Source organism: Neofelis nebulosa, chromosome 5, assembly GCF_028018385.1.
Source record: "Neofelis nebulosa isolate mNeoNeb1 chromosome 5, mNeoNeb1.pri, whole genome shotgun sequence".
In the NCBI taxonomy this organism is placed as follows: Eukaryota; Metazoa; Chordata; class Mammalia; order Carnivora; family Felidae; genus Neofelis; species Neofelis nebulosa.
Window position 1 is genome coordinate 83,728,138 of NC_080786.1, and position 20,283 is coordinate 83,748,420.

Below are 20,283 nucleotides of genomic sequence, written 5' to 3' on the forward strand. Positions count from 1 at the left end.
ACTATGGTTAAATTATTATGGATGGCAAATAATGGCCGTTTATAATAAAGAATTGCTAGAGAGGCGCCTGGGTGGCTCATTCGGTTAAGCATCCGACATCAGCTCAGGTCATGATCTCACAATTTGTGAGTTCGAGCTCCATGCTCAGGCTCTGTGCTGACAGCTAGAGCCTGGAGCCTACTTCGGATTCTGTGTCCCGCTCTCTCTCTCTACCCCTCCCCTGCTCATGCTCTGTCTCTGTCTCAAAAATAAATAAACATTAAAAAAAATAAAAAAATAAAGAATTGCTAGAAATTGGCATCCAGACATCTGGAGGTTGACTGATAAGCATAGGAAACACCTTCCTGGGAAAGAGGACTTACACCCCTCTCTGCATTTTGTAAAGCCCCAAAGGCAGGCATACAGGTGTTCCATGACTACCCCAGATGGCTGTGGAAGAACAGTCAGGGTCTACAGAGAAAGGGACATTCCCACAACTCACTGTTTGCTGCTTCTGTTCAATAAGCTACAGCCATCAGTTGGGACACTTCTTAAATTGCCCTGCAATCAGTCTTAAGGCTACTATTCTTGGAATCTAGAAAAATAGCTTTTCTAGATTTTCTCCTACTAAATAAAAAGATTAGATCAAGATTTCCTTGACTCCAGAAAAGATGATTTAGCATGGCTTTACAGGAGGGAAGATTCAGAGACAATGTCAGAAAGTGTTCACTCCTTGAAGCTTCACACAGGAATCAAATCACTTAACACTCTGCGAGCACCTACTGTGTACCTGACGCCACTGAATGCTGCAAAGATAAATAAGCCTTGGATTCTTTAACCTAGCATGGGGAAGAACATGCTGAGGGCTATAAAAGGGGACCAGGTGTTAGGAGAACACAAAGGCAAGGTAAATTGTCTTCTCCTTGGAGACTTTTAGGAAAGCTTCATGAGTCAAGTGGCATTGGAGCTGGAGCTGGAAGAAGAAGACAAAGCAGAGGTAAAGTGTCATTGCTTAGAATCTGAGACTCTTGGGGCACCTGGGTGGCTCAGTCAGTTAAGCATCCAACTCTTGATTTTGGCTCAGGTCCCAATCTCAAGGTTCTTGAGATCAAGCCCCATGTCGGGCTCTGCACTAAAAGCAGAGCCTGCTTGGGATTCTCTCTCTTGATCTCTCTCTCTCTCACTCCTCCACTCTCCCTCTCTCTTCTTGCCCCTCCCCTGCTTGCATGCATGCTCTCTATCTCAAAATAAGTAAATAAACTTTAAAAAAAAGGAGCTAAAACTCTTAACTGTCTCTGTGACACAGATTATCTTGACAAGCTGGTGAAGCCTATGGACACCTGCAAAAATAGTATATTTAGATGAAAATGATAAAATTACATAGGGCTTTAAAGAAAATCTCTCTCTCTCTCTCCCTGTGTGTATGTATATATACAACATATATACATATATATATATATTTTTTTTGAGAGAGAGAGAGAGAGCAAGAGTGGGGGAGAGGGGTAGAGGGAAAGAGAGGGAGGGAGAGAAAGAGAGAGCATGTACAAAGGAGGGGCAGAGGAAGAAAGAGAATCCCAAGCAGGCCCCATGCTCAGTGTAGAGCTCAACACTGGAGCTCAATCTTATGACCCTGAGGTCATCAATATCATGACCCAAGCCAAAATCAAGAGCTGGATGCTCAACCGACTGAGCCACCCTGGTGCCCCTATAGAAAATCAATATTAAAGCACAAATATACATTTAAAAAGTAAATCTGTGATAGAGTACATGTGACTTTATTAATGCATTAAATAAAACCTAGCAGCAAGTCTAAGAGACACAATAATTTCAAAGCAGCGATAAACAATTTTTGAGATATCTGCAAGGATTCTAACATGAAATGAAAATATCTGATTTCCATTAGCACGAAAGGAAAAAATAGAGGTACTGCTAATACCACTATGATCTATTACCTGCTTTTATAATGGAAGAAAATGCTATATTTCAGTTAGACATTAATAAAAATAAAGATGTAATTTTTTCCATTCAAGTTCACAGACTCTATGTTATTACTTCCATGGACCTAGATTAAGAAATCCTCATAGAGAAAACAGTCTAGGCAAAGGAAGGAAGTGAGAAATATGGGTAGTATTCTGTGACCACACAGAACATGCAAACACAAAGAGAGAAGATGGCAGTAAAAGGCAGGTAAAATCCTCACAAGTCGACAATGTCAAGGTTCAACGTCTCCAATTATTAAATCACAGAATGTGATTTAAGTTCTCAAACAGTATCTCCTGAAATAAAAGATGAATGAAGAAACTAGGAGAACATTTGTCCACAGGTTTTAGTTTAGAACTCCTTTTTCTAAAGTGTGGTCAGGGCACCTGGGTGGCTCAGTTGGTGAAGCGCAGACTCTTGACTTTGGCTCAGGTCATGATCTCATGTTCGTGAGTTCAAGCCCTGCATCGGACTCTGTGCTGATGGCACAGAGCATGTGTAGGATATTCTCTCTCTCTCTCTCTGCCCCTCTTCCATTTGCTATCTCTTTCAAAATAAAAAGAAATATTTTTTTTAAAAAAGTGTGGTAGATGACAGAATATGGATAAATTTACCCAGAGAAATCATGTATCCATAAGATATAAGACTGTGTGTGGGGCGCCTGGGTGGCGCAGTCGGTTAAGCGTCCGACTTCAGCCAGGTCACGATCTCGCGGTCTGTGAGTTCGAGCCCCGCGTCAGGCTCTGGGCTGATGGCTCGGAGCCTGGAGCCTGTTTCCAATTCTGTGTGTCTCCCTCTCTCTCTGCCCCTTCCCCGTTCATGCTCTGTCTCTCTCTGTCCCAAAAATAAATAAAAAAAAAACATTGAAAAAAAATTAAAAAAAAAAAAGATATAAGACTGTGTGCATGTAAGCATGAGTGGGTATAAGTGTGTGTATAAACATACATGTCTAGGGAAAAAGTGTATGTCAAAATATTAATAGTGATTCAAATTGAGGAATGATTTTAGTTTATTCTTTGTATATTATATAATTGGAAAAGGGGCAAAAAGAGGTTCCAGAGAGGTTAGGAGACTTACTCAGGGAAACACACATACTACACAGTACAAAACAGAGCCAGTACCAGAATTTAGAAACGTCCTTTGTTTGTCCTGCACAAAAGTTTTCAGATCCAGAAGTGAAGGCACCTGAACACAGGAGATAGCTATAATTATTAGCCCCAGCTTACATACTCAGAAATTGAGGCTCAGAATCTAAGTGACTTGCCCAAAGTCACACAGCAAATAACTGAATGAGTCAGGGCCAGCATCCAGGTCTCCTCCCACTCCTGACCATAGAGTGAGTAGTGTCGTTGTCAAAAGCAAGGGTTTTGCAGCAGCCTGACTCCAGTGAAGTCCCAGCTATGCCACTTCCTTGTTGGTAAACTTGGGAAGTTCCCGAATTTTCCCCTGTAGTTCTTGACGTCAGAGGGTTATGGTGGCGATTCAGTGATACAATGATGGAAAGCCCTATCACAACCTCTCGTGCAGAGTGAACACCCTAATCATCTCAATCGCCATGCCTCCCTGCCTCTATCCCAAGTGGAAGGACTCCGTTTACAAGAACTAACAGGAGATATCCACCATTAGGCTCAGCAGCCTGGGTCTAGCCTCCAGTCAACTGGGATCATGTTCATTGTGCATAGGGGCAGCTCTGGTGGATGGAAAATGAGTGGCATCAGGCCTCACACAGGACAGGATGTCAGAGTGCTGATCAGACAGTTTGGAGATCTCTAGGGATTCTGATTCAATAGGTCTGAAAGGGGACCAGAGATTCCAAATTGTTTAAAAAAAAAAAAAAAAAAAAAAAGCTGCAGGAGAGTCTAAAGAGCTAATATTCAATAACAAGTTCTCAGTTTAACAAGAAAGAATCCAATATTTCTGTGTAAACATAAGGGGTCCAGTCTAATCACAAACGATGCATTAATCCAATAGGTAGCAGACAGAACAAGGCATCAAGGGAGACTCAGAAATCATCAACAGTTCTAGGACTCCTCTGTCAAGGATGAAGGTCAGCAGTACCCAGAACCACAGAGGGAGAACTGAAACCAACCCCAACGAGCAGCAAAGATAAATGGTCGGAGGGCTCTCCCTGACCTAGATGCCTAATACTTTCAGCACCAGAGCAGACTTCAAATACGATCTTGACTGTTACACCGATACAGCACATTAGTGACCAGAACTCTAAGGGACTTACCAAGACTTGGGGGCCCACAAAGCAACAGCAGAATAAACTCCCTCAATAAATACTGCTGGATATATTCATTAGGAGAAAAATGACATTCAAACACTGGAAAGATGGGGCTTCAAAAGGGTCTACTCTGAAGACACAGAAAGTACTTAAAAATATGATAGATCTGGGGGCTCCTGGGTGGCTCAGTCGGTTGAGCGTCCGGCTTCAGCTCAGGTCACGATCTCGCGGTCCATGAGTTCGAGCCCCGCGTCGGGCTCTGTGCTGTCAGCTCAGAGCCTGGAGCCTGTTTCAGATTCTGTGTCTCCCTCTCTCTCTGCCCCTCCCCTGTTCATGCTCTGTCTCTCTCTGTCTCAAAAATAAATAAACGTTAAAAAAAAAAAAATTAAAAAAAAAAAAAGATAGATCTGGCAGCAACTCAGAAGCACTACACTGTAGGATTCTCAGGTGGCTACAATGTATTTATGGACCTAAAAGGAGACAAGAGCCAGCAAACTACTTAACCACTTTCCTCCAGGTAGTGGGCAAAGGAGAAGAGGGAGGGGTCTCCAAGGGCCCATAGGAATTTCTCAAAGTCTCTACTCACTATGCTATCCCTCAGGACCCTGCATCCTGTTTGGCAAGCAGTATAACAATCAGCAAGTATATGTTAAATGCACAGGCATGATAATATTTATCCTCACAAAGTTTTTGGAAGAAAATAACACAAATTAATGGATTTATGCAAAGTAGTTAGCACCATGGCCAGAGCATGGTATGAACTTAAAAAATGGCAGTGCATGTTAGAATTAATCATGCCTTCTACAGAACCTATATTCTCCTCGGCTGCCTCTGACTGTGCTCCCTAGTTCTAATACCAACCTGCAGAAATAATTCCAGGTTAAGTTCACTAGATTTTTGAATAATGCCCATGTCTTTAAATAAACAATAAAATAATGTATACATTCATTTTCAGTTTACAAAGTGACTTCACATTCACACGCAATTCAGAAATGATTCATTACCGTTACCCATGTTTAGTAGACAAAAAATCTAAGACCACCCCACTAGCAAAGAGGCAGACTAGAACTATGACCAGAACTACAGATTTTAACATTTTATTATAATGGCCATTATTTTCTCAAACAGAAATTCAAACAAGTGACTTTATTATGGAATAAAATACTTGAACTCAGACTGTTCCAGAAATCAGCTCAGACGCTGCTTGGATCACCCTAACACTCTAGCTGAAATCAGAAACAAAATCCTAAAAGAAGAGGTAGCAATTTTTGTAAACAAAGCCTGTACTCTGCACTTAATGCATTTATTCTTAATAGTTTCTCCAGTAGAGAAGAGGAATATGTCTTATTAGAGGCAGGCTGTTGTGAGTTTGAGCATTATCAGTACCATTTATTAGCCATGAGACCCTAGATGTGTCTTAACCCTAGTAAATTTCAATACCCTCATCTGTGTAATGGGAAAACAATACCTACTCCTACGACTGTGGGAAGTTCCTGGCCCTGAGAAGGCAATCAGTAAATGAGAGCTATTCTAATAACTATGCCATGGTATCTACCATTTGGACTGTAGGGTAAGTGACCGCTTGGCTCCTTCCTGGCTTCTATAGTTCCTGCATACCTCCTGTTCTGCATCTGTTCAATGGGGACACAACCAGTCTCCATCCAACCTCACCAGGGAATGAAGATAACAAAAGAGCTGGCAGAGACATTATGCAAATACCAAATATTATTAAAACATTAATGAACTCTGGCAATTTCCCTGAATTTTGATAAATGGTGTTTATTATGCACTGCCAGCCTCTCACACAATCTGGGCTCTCAAATATTAACTAGATAATAACAGCAATCATTCTCCTAAAAGACCAAGGTGTAGAGAAATAAAGAGTGAGTCTAGATGATTCCAGCCAACATCTGCCTCAAAGGAATCAGAATCTCTGTACAAACACAGAATGTCAGGAAGATCACAGAGACCACAATGACCACCAACAGGCTCAGATCAACCCCAAGGCCTATTAAGAACCCTGCTTTGATAGGACAGTGGACTTTCTTGGTGCTGACAGGTCACTGATTATGACAACTACCTACCACCACTATACTCTTCTGCATAAAGTTGCCTCCAAACTAGACAGAACAAAAACGGCTTGAGAAGGGGGCTAGGGTTCAGACTAACAATCTTATAGACAGAGAGAGGCTGTTCCCCCAGCTGCCTAAAACCAGAAGTAATGTTATCCACAGCTCCACTAAAGGTGCTTGCACCAAATTCCTCTACTGTTTCATGCTGTGTGAGGGGATAATGTTTTTAAACTGCTGACAATCCTCAGGTACAGCCAGCTCAGATAGAAGCAGAACAAAGCCAAGAGGAGTCACCCCCCCCCCTCCAAAAAAAAAACCTACCAGAAATAAGGGCCTGGTGCCACCCCAGTGACACCTTAACAAGCTGAGGGTCATTAAGACACCTCATTTGCATATTCATGAAAGACTCAAGGCTGTGTGGCAAGTGAAACAAAGTGCACAAAAAGAGATTTTGTTTTTTAAGCCAAGCGAAAATCCGCTTTAGAAAAAGTAAATCCACACGGGGACCCTGGCTGTCGCCAAACCTTCACTTGTCTAGAGCAGCCAGCACCTCATTAAAGGAAAGCAAGGAACTCACAAATGAATGCAGCACCACACACAGGCAAGCTCATTTGGCCATCTGCCTTCTAGTGTCCAGAGGGGCAAAAGGCTTAAATGACACTCTCCTGAATTTTCTCTCCTGCAGGTGGAAATAGCAAATTCCCAGGGGGGGGGCAAGAAAGCCTTCCCTTGCAAGGTCAACCGGATAAAAAGGAATAGAAGGGAATTTAGCTTACCTGTCAACACAATGCCTCTGGTGACATTAAACACATGTATATATGAAGCACCCCAGAATCATTTACCCTTCACATCTGGGTGAAGGCTTTGCTAAATCAGTGTCTCCGCCATGGGGTTAGCAGAGAAGCTCCTAATGAGCAGGGTATAGTTAAACTTACCCCTCCCCACACCCACCCATTTTTTTGTTCCATGACTATCCTGAGTGATGGTGACCCAGCACCTTTCTCTAGAAAACAGTCTAGAGCAGGAGACATCGGAATTGATGCGGGGGCTCTAACAACACAATGGCAGACTTCCATTATTTATGTCAAAGAGAAAGGCCATGATTAAGCAGCTGAAATCACTGCCCTGAGCCTTCTCTGCATATCCCCACCCTCCTGACAATCACTATACTTGTTTTCAGATCTGGAAGCTCACTCCCACCAGGTTAGGGAGTTGTTTAAAAAAGAAAAAAAAGGAAAGAAATACATTTAATTCATCTAAACAGTTGAATGGTCGAGTATCTCAATAGGGAGCTTTTCAACCTCCTACACAATTTAGGATCCGCTTGGGCAGCCTGGAGCAAAGGGTGAAATCCACCCCCAAGTTTCCACAGACTTTCTCCAACTTCCCAAAGCGTTGCTATTACCAGCCCCCCACACGTTCAATCTGTATTACCCCCGACTTGGACGTGGGCTCTGGGAGCAAGAAAACGAGGGAAGAAGGTACCCCATGATAGCACCAGCAACGACAGCCAGCCAGCTGACATCCAAGTAAATGGTAGCAGGAAGGCAAAAAGCGCTGTTTTCCTCAAGCCCTTTTTCAATAAAATTTTCCACGACCTGGAAAACTGGCTGAGGACGTATTTGTAGAGGGCACAGAGCCCCGTGTTAGGGCAGCGCCACACTCGAGTCCCAGTTCTGCGAAACGTTAACGGCCAGGCCACGTACTGCATGCCCCCAAGGTTGCACTGGTGGGGCTGCAAGCTACGTGGAAGGAAGCCCCCAACAGCGGACACTCACGCTATGTACCTCAGCAGTAATAATTCGAACGATAGGACACTTGAAGGGGGATTTGCTCTCCAGGTCGGCTTCATGATTCCCCTTTACACACCATCCGACAATCTGTTGAGGGACCTGTTAGGTGCCCGGCTTGAGGGTGGGAGTAGCGGCATTATTCTAACCCCCGAGGTCTCCAGGATTCGAAACTAAGGGCGCCTCTCTGGACCAGCGCAGGGAAATTACACAAAGAGGAGGGGGCTGGCGCTTCTTGGGGTCCGAGCTCAGAGCCTTGTCATTTACGAGCTGGGAGTGAGGAATTCCGAGCTCTGCAAGAGCCCCGGAGAAGCACAGGAAATGCTTCCGAGCGCTTCAAAGGGAAGTCGATTTGCAAATCAAAGTTGCAGGAACTCCGGGCGCCCAGCCTACTCGAGCGGGTTACTAGGGAACACCCAACAAGTTTGGTCACCGGGGGCTTGGCATGACAGCGCCGCGCCGCAAGACTAGAGAAGCAACTTGTCGCTCGGGCGCGGAGCCAGAGCCCTGCGCGGTCTCCGCGCCCCAGGCTCTGGCCAGGACCCGAGAGTCGGCGTTCGGAAGGCGCAGGTCCGAACCTCCGGAGCCAAATCCCTTCATCGAAAGGCGCCTCGGGGTCTCACCTGGACCACGCGGTTTCCAGGGGCTTCCCCCCAACAGGGCGAGGTTTCACCACCAACTCTTCACCTGCCTACGAGCCCCTGGCCGGTGAGAAATTAACAAAAGAGCCAGCGAACGGGGTTAGAAGGGGACCCGGCGCAAAGTATACTAAGGAAGGCAGCTCGGCTTGCGGCGAGAAAGAAGGGAAGAGCGGAACAGGGATGGGTTCTACCACAGGCACCCGGCTCCGGAAAGGAAAGCCAGAAGGAGAGAGAGTGCGAGAAAGGGGGAATGGGTTCTCTACCCCTCTTCTCATCACACACAGACACACACACACGCACACACGCGCACACACCTCCCCCTTTTTCCTGCTTACCCAGCATGGAAAAGATGAAATCCTTGGCTGTGTGAATCTCCAGCGCTCTCTGGTCGTCGTATTCCCGCTGGTCGTGCTTCGTGAATTCTTGGATGAGTTTGTTCAATTCCTCCACCCGAGCTCCCGACCTGAAATCCAGCTCCGGGAACGTTGGCTTGTTGTTACAGCCCAGGGACGCTGCCTTGCTGGCGGTGGGAGCCGCCATCTTCATGCAAAACGCGCCGAGTAGCAGCTCCGCGGCGGCGGCAGCACCCACCCCCGCCCCCCACCCCGCCCCCCCCCGGGCCTCCTCCCCTCGCCGGCTCCCTGGCTGCGGCCCCGGCCCGTGGGCGGGCTGGCGGGCGGGCGTCTGGGCGGGCGGTCCCGGCTCCGTGCGCTCCGGGCGTCCGGGCTTCGGCAGCAGCTGACTGCAGCGAGGGTGCGTGTGTGGCCCCGACACCCTTCCCTGCGGCCCCACGCGGGCCCCGATGCTGCAGGTCCCTGCCCTCCCCTGGCCCCGGCTGGCAGAGGCGACAGTGGTCTTACAGCCAACCGGAGCCTCCCCCCGGAGCGAGGAAAGTGAAGTGGAAACAATGTGAAATTCACCAGCTCTGAAATCAACAAGCTGCCGGCTCCGGTGTTACGGAGCCAGCACCAGCGTCCCCATTTAAAGGGACAGCGCACCCAGTGGAAAGAAAAATAAATAAATGACAGAGGTCTGCGCGCCTATGCCACTTGCCAAAATGTACTCAAGCAGACGTGAGAGTTGTGGACTATTCTTTCCCTACCTCCACCCCCTTTGGGGGCAGGGCTTGCCAAGCTCATTCAAGGAGGGGGGAGTCTTCCTCTGTCTGATTTTAAGGGCGGTGTTCTGAAGGAGGACATCTCATTGGGAGCATTTCCATCTCAAAATCCCCAATGCCTTTAGGTGGTGAAGGAAACTGCCTTAAGGAATAAATAAGAAACCAATCTTCTGCCCTTTTCTGCACAGATTGAGAAACATGATAGAATTAACCGTATCCAAAAAGTGCCCCCACGTGCCATATAGACACTCCCATTAGCCACTACAGTATCCCTCTCTTTGCCCTAGGTAATTAATTTTCCAGGATAACACCTTATTCAACTTAACATATAATGAGTTAATGAGGCACAGTCTGCTCTAATATGAAGATAGAAAAACTAAATGGTTGGTGTGGGTGGGGGAAGGGGGGCAGAATGAATTACCCAAGGTTCCAATGAATGTTGAATGACGAGGTGAGCATTCTCTCAAGGAACGTACACCATTTGAGCACCCACCATTTGCCAGGCAGAGTGCCAGAATCTGGGTGGACAGTGATAAGACAAGGGACCTCTTACAATGGCATTGTAACTTACTTCACAAGGCAGGTTCCATGTAAGTCATAGTCCTTCAGGCAGAATAGAATCTCACAGAGGTTTTTAGTGTTTATGAGGTTTTTGACTCACTCTAAAGGCCTATTGGTTCTTGGAAACAGGTTGTCTTCCTAATTCTCTACAATCCATCTCCTCTGTTCCACAGTCCCTGATTCAGATAGGAAGGACCCCTTTCATTTTCTTACAAGTGTTCACTGCCAATGATACAAGCTCTTTGTTAGTCTGGGTTCTGTCATACCTTTCCCTATAAGATAGAGGTGGTAATTCCTATCTCAGAAGTCGTTTTAATGATTACATGAGATAAAGCTGGGCAAGCCCTTAGTGCAATGCCTGACATAATAGGCAATAAATTAAATGTTAGCTGCTTATTACTGTTATTATAAACTTAATTCTTTCTCTTCTCCAACCTTTTCTCCATATTGTTGCCACAGTGATATTTATAAAACACAGATCTGGCCACTGACATTTCCCTGGAATTTCCCTCCTCCTTACTCTCTTCCCAACTTTACACCAAAGCCAATTCCATACCTGCATTTTCCTGAAAGCTTTCCCTAACCCTTCCCCCCTCAACCTGGTGGCAAAGTGTCTCTCCTTAGAATCTCCCTCACACCCTTTTGGAAACTTATGTGGCACTGATCAATTTTGACCTTGCTTTTTCATGGTTGACGCAAGTTTGAAACAATGAGATTCTTTAGGAGAAGGACTACTACATCTTAACCATCTTCGTATTTCCCATAGCATTTAGCCCTGTACAAAGGTCCTCAAAGTTTATTGAATCAAGAAATGAGTGAAGAACTTTGGCAAAACCAGTTACTTTATATTTGCTTTTGGTTTCCTTTTCTTTGAAACAAGCTTTCTCACCCACTCAGTATTAAAGAAGTTACCTGACCAAATAGATGCTGGGTTTTGCGGGTCTGCTATATGGCCCTGACTTCTCATCTGAGAGGGTTATTACCATTACCTGGGCCGTGGTATACACTATGCAAGTGATTGGAACTCCAACACAAATCGATCTGCTCCCATCTGTCAGTGCTTCTCTCATGATCAATGGTAAGCATCTGTAAGACAGCTGGCTGAGGCACAGTCATTCCATGGATCGGAAAGATCCTAGTTCACCCATGCAAGTAATAACCTACAACCTACATGATAGCAGTTTGAAACAATTCAGGCAAAAAAAAAAGTCAAGACACTTTGTCTTTGTTGATTTCCAAAAGCATAAATAAGGCATTTGCTCTTCTCTTGTTTCTACCTTTTTTTGTGATACTTCTATTCACTGAGAGAAAACAGGTAGTTAGCAGAAATTGCTCTGATTGTGCCTTAGCCCTGGGCCTTGGATGTTTTGGGTGAGTGAGTCAATAAATGGTCTCTCTGTTCTTCTACATTGTCTGTTCTACTTTACATGAGCCAGATCCGTACTCTATGAATCATTGACCTTTAATGAGCCTATATATTTACAGAATGTCCTGAATAGAAAATGAAATATCTTTTATATGCTCTTATAGTACTCTGATAAGGTGGCATAAATATCTCTTGTCGAATTGGCAAAATAAGAAAGAGGATCAGGAACCATAATTTCCTGAATTGGTCTCTTGGGAGGCTTTTTAATCTTTGGACCCTAGTAAACTCATGAGCTCCTCAAGGGCAAATGCTGGGTCTCTCCAGCTTTGTAAACACTGCATTTGATACAGTTCCTGGCCCATGTTATGACCTTAATTAGTATGTTTGAATGAATGAGTGAATGAATGAATTAACAAATTAATATCATTCCTCAAAGTCCAAGAAGTCAACATTTAGGTGATTTTTGCTACCATTAAACATCCAGTGTAAACTATCTATGGTTTCCCAACAATCACTTAAGAATTGTTATAAATACAGGTATTTCTGCTAGAATTTAATTCAGTACTTCTATTTTCATGCCTTTTCTCCCCCTGTGTAAAAGAAAGGAAGGAAATGGGGGTGGGGGGAGTGAAGAGAGAGAGAATAATTATCAAAAGATATTACAGAGTGTCACAGTCCTGTAATAAAAGTGCCCATTTCCAGAATTTTGACAAATGACTCGGGAAAGGTCAATGGAGTCTGCCATCTAAACAAGCACCAAAGAGAGTCATTCCTTTACTTGCTCCCCTAGCATCAAACAGAGCAAAGAAACTCACTGCCTTTCCAAGCTGCTGTCCCACTAGAGGTGAAACTTGCCCCTCTACTTCCCCACTCCCAAATTTTATTAGCTTGTGAAAGAAGCATTCTGAATATTGCTTCTCTGGGGCTGTTTGTTTTTAAATTCAGCTCTAAAGTTCTGTGGCAAACTCTCAGCCATGAATAACTGGGCTGTTCAGAGCATGTATTAAAAATAGCAAGCTCCACATCCACATGATGGATTAACAAAATGTAATTTTAAACAAAGTTGCTCTGGTCTGATGGAGATTTAAATAGCAGCCCAGGCTACAAGATCTGGCCTTCTAGGGTGGTTAGATTGTCAATAAAAGCCTAACAAATAGAATTGGCCCAAGCTTCTTGGATTTGAAAATGGAGGCAGGAAAAAGAAAGACAAGCATCACAGACATGTGGGATGTTGATGGTAGAGAGACAAGGGATAAAATCCCATCTGCCATCTCCATTTCTTTTTGCAGGTAAGACAACTTGGCACAGAAGGGGAAAGTGGAGGTGCCTACATAGACAGTGCTGTTTCTAGCTCTCAAACTAACTTCAAATTTAGTAAATATTTATTATGTCTCCAGGCCACCAGAGGGGGCATGGAAAAAAATCCCCTGAAATTTGACCAGAATTAATAAAACAAAAAGACTAGCCCTCGGGCAAAATGCACTTATTGCTCTTAAAAGTTAAATCTCAGTAAACCAGGAATTGCTGATGCTTGAAATGGCTTGGCCACTGCTTTTCCCCCACCATCAGGACTAGCTGAGCAGAATTCCCTTGGTATCTCACAAAGGCTTTCACAGGCACGCAACCCAGTTGGGGTAATTTTACCTCTGGTGAGACCAGGGCCATGGAAATGTTAGTGAGGTCCCCAGAACAGTCTGGATAAACATTTGACCCAGTCTGTCCTTTCTATCAAGGTGAGCCCCCAAGTGAAGTGCACCCCGTGTGACGCATGCACCTGGTTCAGACAGCCCTGTTCCACCCTTGCCTTCAACCCTGTGACCAGTAGCCCTGAGGGCCTGGGGACTCTAGCTATACAGAAACTGTAGCAGCGTAAATCTCTGCACCCAAATCTGTCCTTTTATTCTCTCTTGCAGCTCCTGCTGTCCTCAGGGGAGCCAGATCTGTACGTGTGGAAAGAAAACGGAGCTAGGAACGGAGATAACAATATCTGATAACAGTTATTAACAATTGTCATTTCTTACAATGATAGAGCACTTTACAGTTCAACACAGCACTTATCATAAAAAATCTGTTTATGGATCCTCACAACCTTCCACTAAAGCAGGTGAGTCAGTACTATTATTATCATTCCAATTTTAGAGATAAGAAACTTGGGCTCAGAGAGAGGGTGATTTCGGTGAGGCCACCAGCTAGTAATTGTCTTTCTTCAGCTCTCTAGTTAGAAGTCATTTCCTGCAACTGGCTTTTCCCCAACATCTTCCACCTGCACATGCCCAGGTCTAGGTCACGTGGGCTCTTTACAGCCACTCATTGCCTTTGGTTCCGTCACTATTTTTTCACAAACGCCATTAAAGCGCCTGATAACTTGTCTCCCCCACAAAAATGTGTGCTATATGCGTGCAGTGGCTATGTCTACCTTGATCGCAGATGCATTCCCAGTGCCCATCACTGGGGTTGGCACCTAGTAGGTGTTCAACAAATGTTTGATGAATGAAAGAGGAACTGAATAGGCAGGTGGCTGGTTGCAGTCCCAAACTCAGGTTCTTTCCATCAAACCTCACGGACTGTGTTGTCCCCAACCCACTGAGTATCCAGAAAAACACCAACAATCTCTCCTGTCTTAGAGAGCCTGACACTTTACCCAGCATTCCGTATGCACAATCTGACCCCAAAGCCCAATTCAAGTTCCATCACGGCGAATAAAACCTTCGATTCCTCTTCTCTCTACCTTAAAATCTGAACACAGGCCATTTCTTCAATAAATTCTCTGACAAAATAACTTAACAAAATTTAATGAAACATTTCAGTTCTCCCTTCTTTGGGGGGAAACCCTGTCTGCTTGACCTCATACACCAGGCAAGAAAAAGGAAAGTGATGAATTGCTCTAGAAATCTTCTTTCTATGAATGCCTTAACTCCATCAACTGTTCTGAGGAAACTGAGGGGGTCCCCCTTACCAATCTCTTGACACTGTTCCATCCCCTTCTAGCCCTTAAACTTGCCAAAGGGCCCAACTACGTGTCTTCCACACCAATGCTGTGTTGTATCCTGTGACCTTGGATACTGGGACACGGACTGAGGGGAGAGCATAATACCTTGTCAGTACAGACTAGAGATATTTGGTTTGTTTCTCTGTGAATAATTGAATGAAGGGCTATCACTGGGAAAAATAATTTGTGTTTTTTCTGGGTGGCTATAGAGGGGGGAACACAGAGAGACAGGTGGTAGTTACAGAAATACAGGCTTCAGCTCAGGATACAGAAGCATTTTCCAGCAAGGAGAGGCACTCTGCACAGAATATGCTGCCTTATGAATTAGGAAACTCAGCATCACAGGAGGTGTTCAGAACCACATTACCCACTTGTCAGGGTTACAATAGAGAAGGTTCCCGAGCTGGTAAGGAGCTTTGACTCTGACCCCTGAGGTGCCTTTCAGCTCTGAGAAGCTATGACTCTATGAGTCTTTGTCAGTTAAAGTAATAACTGACAACTCCTTTCCTACAAGGATCCACTGCACAACAGAACTATGTTCTGAACTTTTCACACAAGGTGTTTTATATCCATTTTCACATAAGGACCCAAGATTGAGGATTGTGTTTTGCTTTATCTAGGCTTAAAATATATTCATATTTCATTGTTTCTGGTTTCCCTACTGTCCTATTCTAGCAGGCTATTTTTTTCCACCCCATGATATAGACATGCCACAGACATCACACCCACATCCCACACCCATATCCCCATTCCAAAAGCTCTCAGGCATCCCACACCCAAATCCCCATTCCAAAAGCTCTCAGGGAAAAAGAAGAAAAATAAGGTATTTCCTTTAGCACATTTATTTACACACTTATTTTATAATGATAGAAGCTGGCTCTCTGAGCAGACCTATAAAATGGAGCAGGGAATGGCAATGATGCCTGTTTTGTTTTCTAAAGCTTATAAAAAAATGATTCTCTAAATCCTGCACTATATAACAAGCTTATTTGGAAAAACTTGGCTTTTTTCCCCCATGCCCAGTGCAGTACATGAATAGGAGTTATTTCCCCTCATCCGAGACCTGGTGGGTTGAGTTGTGGTCCAAAGCTCATTTTAAATTCCAAGTTGCAAAACCTGGAGAGAGGGCATCTGAGGAAAACTCTGACACTCCTTCAGCTCTGACAACATTATCACACACAACTGTAAGTGTACTTCCTGGACCCCGCCTTCAGATTGTGGTTTCTCCATTAGTAGTTTTTGGGCGTGAACACACACACACACACACACACACACACACACACACACAAAACAAAGAAACCCTCAGATAGATTCTCCAGTGCTTCTACATAGTCTAGTGGGAAAACAGGAGTAAAAAGAAAAAAGAAAAGGATAGAAATATAAAAAAGGAGGAAAGACAGAAAAGAAAACCCCACAACCCCCTCTATTTAATTTCTAATGATTCATGTCTATTTAAACTGCCCTGGGGATATGAGTATGTGCATTTTATTATAATTTGCCTCATAAAGTTTGTTTGGCTTCTTTGTGGGAGGAGCAGGGGCATATAGATCTGCATTATGAATAAATACATTTAGATAGAATCAGTGGAATGGAAACCAGGAGACTGATTCTAGCCTGGCTTTCGCCCATTAGTTCGTTCCATGATGGGTGGAAAAGCCTCTCCTCTTTGCTGAAGCTCCTTTTCCTCAAGTGTAAATGAATAGAATAAGGTATCATCCAGGCGTGACATTCTGAAACTGTAACTCTGTCATGAAAAGACAAATAAAGCAATCTTGTGCTGGGTGCAATTTCTTGGTACATTTTGTTTGTTTGTTTATTTCTCCCCAGTCTATTCTTGCACAGCTTGACATTCCATGGTAGGACGTTCCAAGAATCTTTTGTTTTTAGGAAGTCAGCTCTGAAAGAATTAGCCTGAGATCAGGAGAGGAGAATCTATAAGTGCATTAAGACCCCCTCCTTGGCACATTGTGGCTAATAGCCACTTATTCTCTGCTGGTGGGGGGTGGAAGCAAGATCTGCTGCTGACATTCACTGAGCAGCTTGGCCCTGGGGCATAGACATATGACCTCTGTGTTCTTAGGGCCCAGCTAGGGCCCAGCAGGTATGTTCAGACTCCAGAAATCCTTTTCCCCACAGGATGAGAGGAAACAAAAGATACCCAAAGAAAGCACCACAGGAAGTATTTATAAGAGGCTGCAAATGGTTATAAAATAAAACTGGCCCTAAAATTAGAAGCAAAGGTTTGAAGTTCAGAAGCCTAGGTGAGGATGAATGTATATATGGGCCTTTAGAGCTGGCTTGTAAAGCACTTGCAGACAAGGAATCATGGTTCTGGTAAAAACCTTAAGGAGTCTATTTATTTCCTTACAACTCAGTTATGGAAGAAGTCTGGTCCTAGAAATCTAGGCTGAAGTTTTTTTTAAGTACTTTGGAAGAGAGCAACTTTATAAATCTCAGGTAGTAATTGCTGAAAGCATGATTAGTAAGGAAAGAAATTACAACCATCCTGTAATAAATAATATTCGAGTATGTGTGATGACAAAAAACAGATGCAAAATTAAGGATATTATAGCCATGCATCAAAATAAAAAAATGGAAAAGAAGGGTGAGGGGGAGTTAAGCGTTCTACCAGATTAAAAATTTTAATCATACAGATGAAGAAGATGACGTTCAGACAACGGAAGTGATCTGCCTATGGGAGCACCTAGAGTGGTCGGACTGGGATGGGTTTCTGCCGTGCATATCAGCACAAGAGCCAAAACATGTGAGGGCAAGTTCGAACCTAGTAAATGGCTGCCAGCGGGTATTTTCCATAAAGCTGTCTTTTTGATTCCTTCATTTAGTCAGCAAATATTTATTGAACTTCTATCATGTGCCAGGCACGGTTCTAGGCACTGGGATGCAATGGTGAACAAAGTAAAAATTCATGTCCTCCCAGAGCTTGTGGTCAAATAAGTCACTTAATTTAAATGATAAGCAGGATATTTTGTGCCTGACATCTCTATCAGTCCGTGTTCTCTGGAGAAACAGAACCAATAGCCCATACATACATAAGGAGAGATATTTCAAGGAAAAGGCTCATGCAGCTGCGAGGGCTGACAAGCCCCAAATCTGTAGAGCAGGCAAATCCAAACTCTAAAGGGCAAGTTTGTAGGGCTGGAAACTCAAGCAGGAGTTGAAAGTCTTGAGGCAGGATTTCCTCGGAAAACTCTTTTTTATGAACTTTCAAGTGATTGGATAAGGCCCACCCACATTATTGAAGATGATCTCCTTTACTTAAAGTCAACTGCAGGTGTCAACCACATCTATAAAACACTCTCTCAGTAATACTTAGATTAGTATTAAATAACTAGGTATATAGGTATTATAACTAATACCTATATACTATATATAACTAGGTATTATAACTAAATTAAATAACTGTGTACTATAGCCTAACCAAGTTGACACATGAAACTAACACAAACTAACCATAATGCAATCTATCCAGCAAACATTTATTAAGTGTTTATCACATGTTAATTTCCGAGATAAATCATGTATAGTCCCTGCCCTCTAAAGGAAGAGCATAAGTCATTTACTTAAATCAATATGTAAAAATATGAGTCTAGGGGCACCTGGGTGGCTCAGTCAGTTAAGCAACTGACTTCAGCTCAGGTCATGATCTCACGGTTCATGAATTCAAGCCCCACATCAGGCTCTGTGCTGACAGCTCAGAGCCTGGAGTCTGCTTCGGATTCTGTGTCTCCCTCTCTTTCTGCCCCTCCCCGCTTTCTCTCACTCTCTCAAAAAATAAGCATTAAAAAAATTAAAAAAAAAATATGAGTCTCTACCAATCCATAAGGGAGATAGAGAACAGCTGTCTTTGAGGGTTTGGAAGAAGAAATGGTACTTCTAGGTAAAGAAATCTGGAAAAGCTGAAAATGCAAAAGACAACTGACCTTGTCCTTAAAGAATGGGTAAAATTAGAACAAGGAACACAGGAGAGCGGATTCCTAGTAGAAGAAATGGCATAAGCAAATGTGTGGAGTCAGGAAAATGTGTGATGTATATAGAAACATTGAGTGGTTCAGTTAGGCTGGAAATATAGAGCATTCATCAAAACCTCTTTTATTTAGCCTGTGATTACTCAGTGCTCATTCCAGTACTCACCCAAGATATTAAAATATTTGCTGATGAAACAGAGAGATCAAGAGACTCCTCCAAAGTCACACAGAAAATCTTCACACACAAGTCAATGCCATTTTCTTTCAGAAGCTAGATACTGTTGACTCTTCAAAAATGAGTTTTACCATGCCTGGTAAAGGACCCTCTGCTTTATCTTTGTTGTTTCAGTTGAACTATCCTTTAAAAAGTCATTTCATTCTTTGATATATGGAAGAAATTTATTAGGCCCTAACTTTCAATGCATATAAAGTCTCAATGCCCCAAACAAGATGCTCAGGGCTTTCTGTATCATAAAATTGAAAACTTACTGCTTTTACCACTCAGCTGAGGATACTTCTTGTTTTTTTTTCCCCCACTTTGGTACTATAATTAAATGGCTATGGTCAAAGGAATGGTGTGCAGACAGAAAATATATATGGGAGCTACAGGGGTCACAAGAAAGTAACAGTCATTCAAGACTTCTTCTATTTCACAATTGTGTGCTTTGCATATTCTGCTTATTACAATTTTTCTCTGCCATCTTGTTTTCATGCCCCATGCCCCTCCCTTATTTTCAAGAAAAGCGGTTGGTCTAGCAAGTCACACGTGGGCTGTGTCCTATTTCACTACCGGCCTTTCCTATCCCCAGTTTAAACTCAATCATTGTTTTGCCTACATAGGAATTCATGTTTTCTACTACTAAACTAAGCATACATGGGTTTATTCTCAAAATTGATGGTTTTATGGCTCTCAAAACAATGTGCTTGGCTTTGAGGCCAGTGTAACGTTTTAAAAAATTAAGATAATTATAGGAATTAGAGGATTTCAGACACTTCCCAAACAAGTCTTTATTCAGTTTCATACCACTGTGAATTGAGCAACAGCAAATTGTCCCTCTTCTTCTCTCTCTGTCCCTCCTACTTCCACTGTGTGAAAGGGAAGCTGAAGACCCAAACCAGGAAGTGACATCATCAAGTGCCTGGTTTCATATCTCCATAAAGTGCATTAGTTTAATTAAAACTATCAAAGAGATTAGTAAAAGGTAGACTGGAGAGAAATAAGGTTATTGATCAGAGGTATTAAATAAACGAACATCACCAAGAAGTGGATGTTCAAAGACATATGGAATGCTCAAGGGGAATCAAAGTCCAATTTCCTCAGTAATAGCTGAATATTTGTCTTGTGGCGATGTTCTTCCATTATTTCCAAGAGTGGGGAGATCTAGAAAGTGTCTAAAGGCTTGGAGTCATAACTTTACTTTAAATTTACCTGCTACTTTAGATTTGTTGTATATTATCTCATTTCAAGGCTAATCTCCACAACAATCCTGTGGATAGGCTGACCTTGACTCACAGACTGTTGCAACACATTTTGGAGGCAGGGCAGAGTTTGACCCTCCACAACATGTGAATAAG

At 43.4% G+C, this 20,283-nt stretch overlaps 1 protein-coding gene across 1 annotated transcript in view; it reads right to left on the minus strand.

The window, feature by feature from the left end:
• MB21D2 (Mab-21 domain containing 2) overlaps positions 1–9,730 on the minus strand; it is a 121,376-nt gene extending 111,646 nt beyond the window's left edge. Inside the window, exon 1 of the mRNA XM_058730853.1 lies at positions 9,025–9,730. Coding sequence (XP_058586836.1) covers positions 9,025–9,235 — 211 coding nt within the window. The 5' untranslated portion in view covers positions 9,236–9,730. The remainder of the gene's footprint in view (positions 1–9,024) is intronic.
• Positions 9,731–20,283: the final 10,553 nt, after the last annotated feature.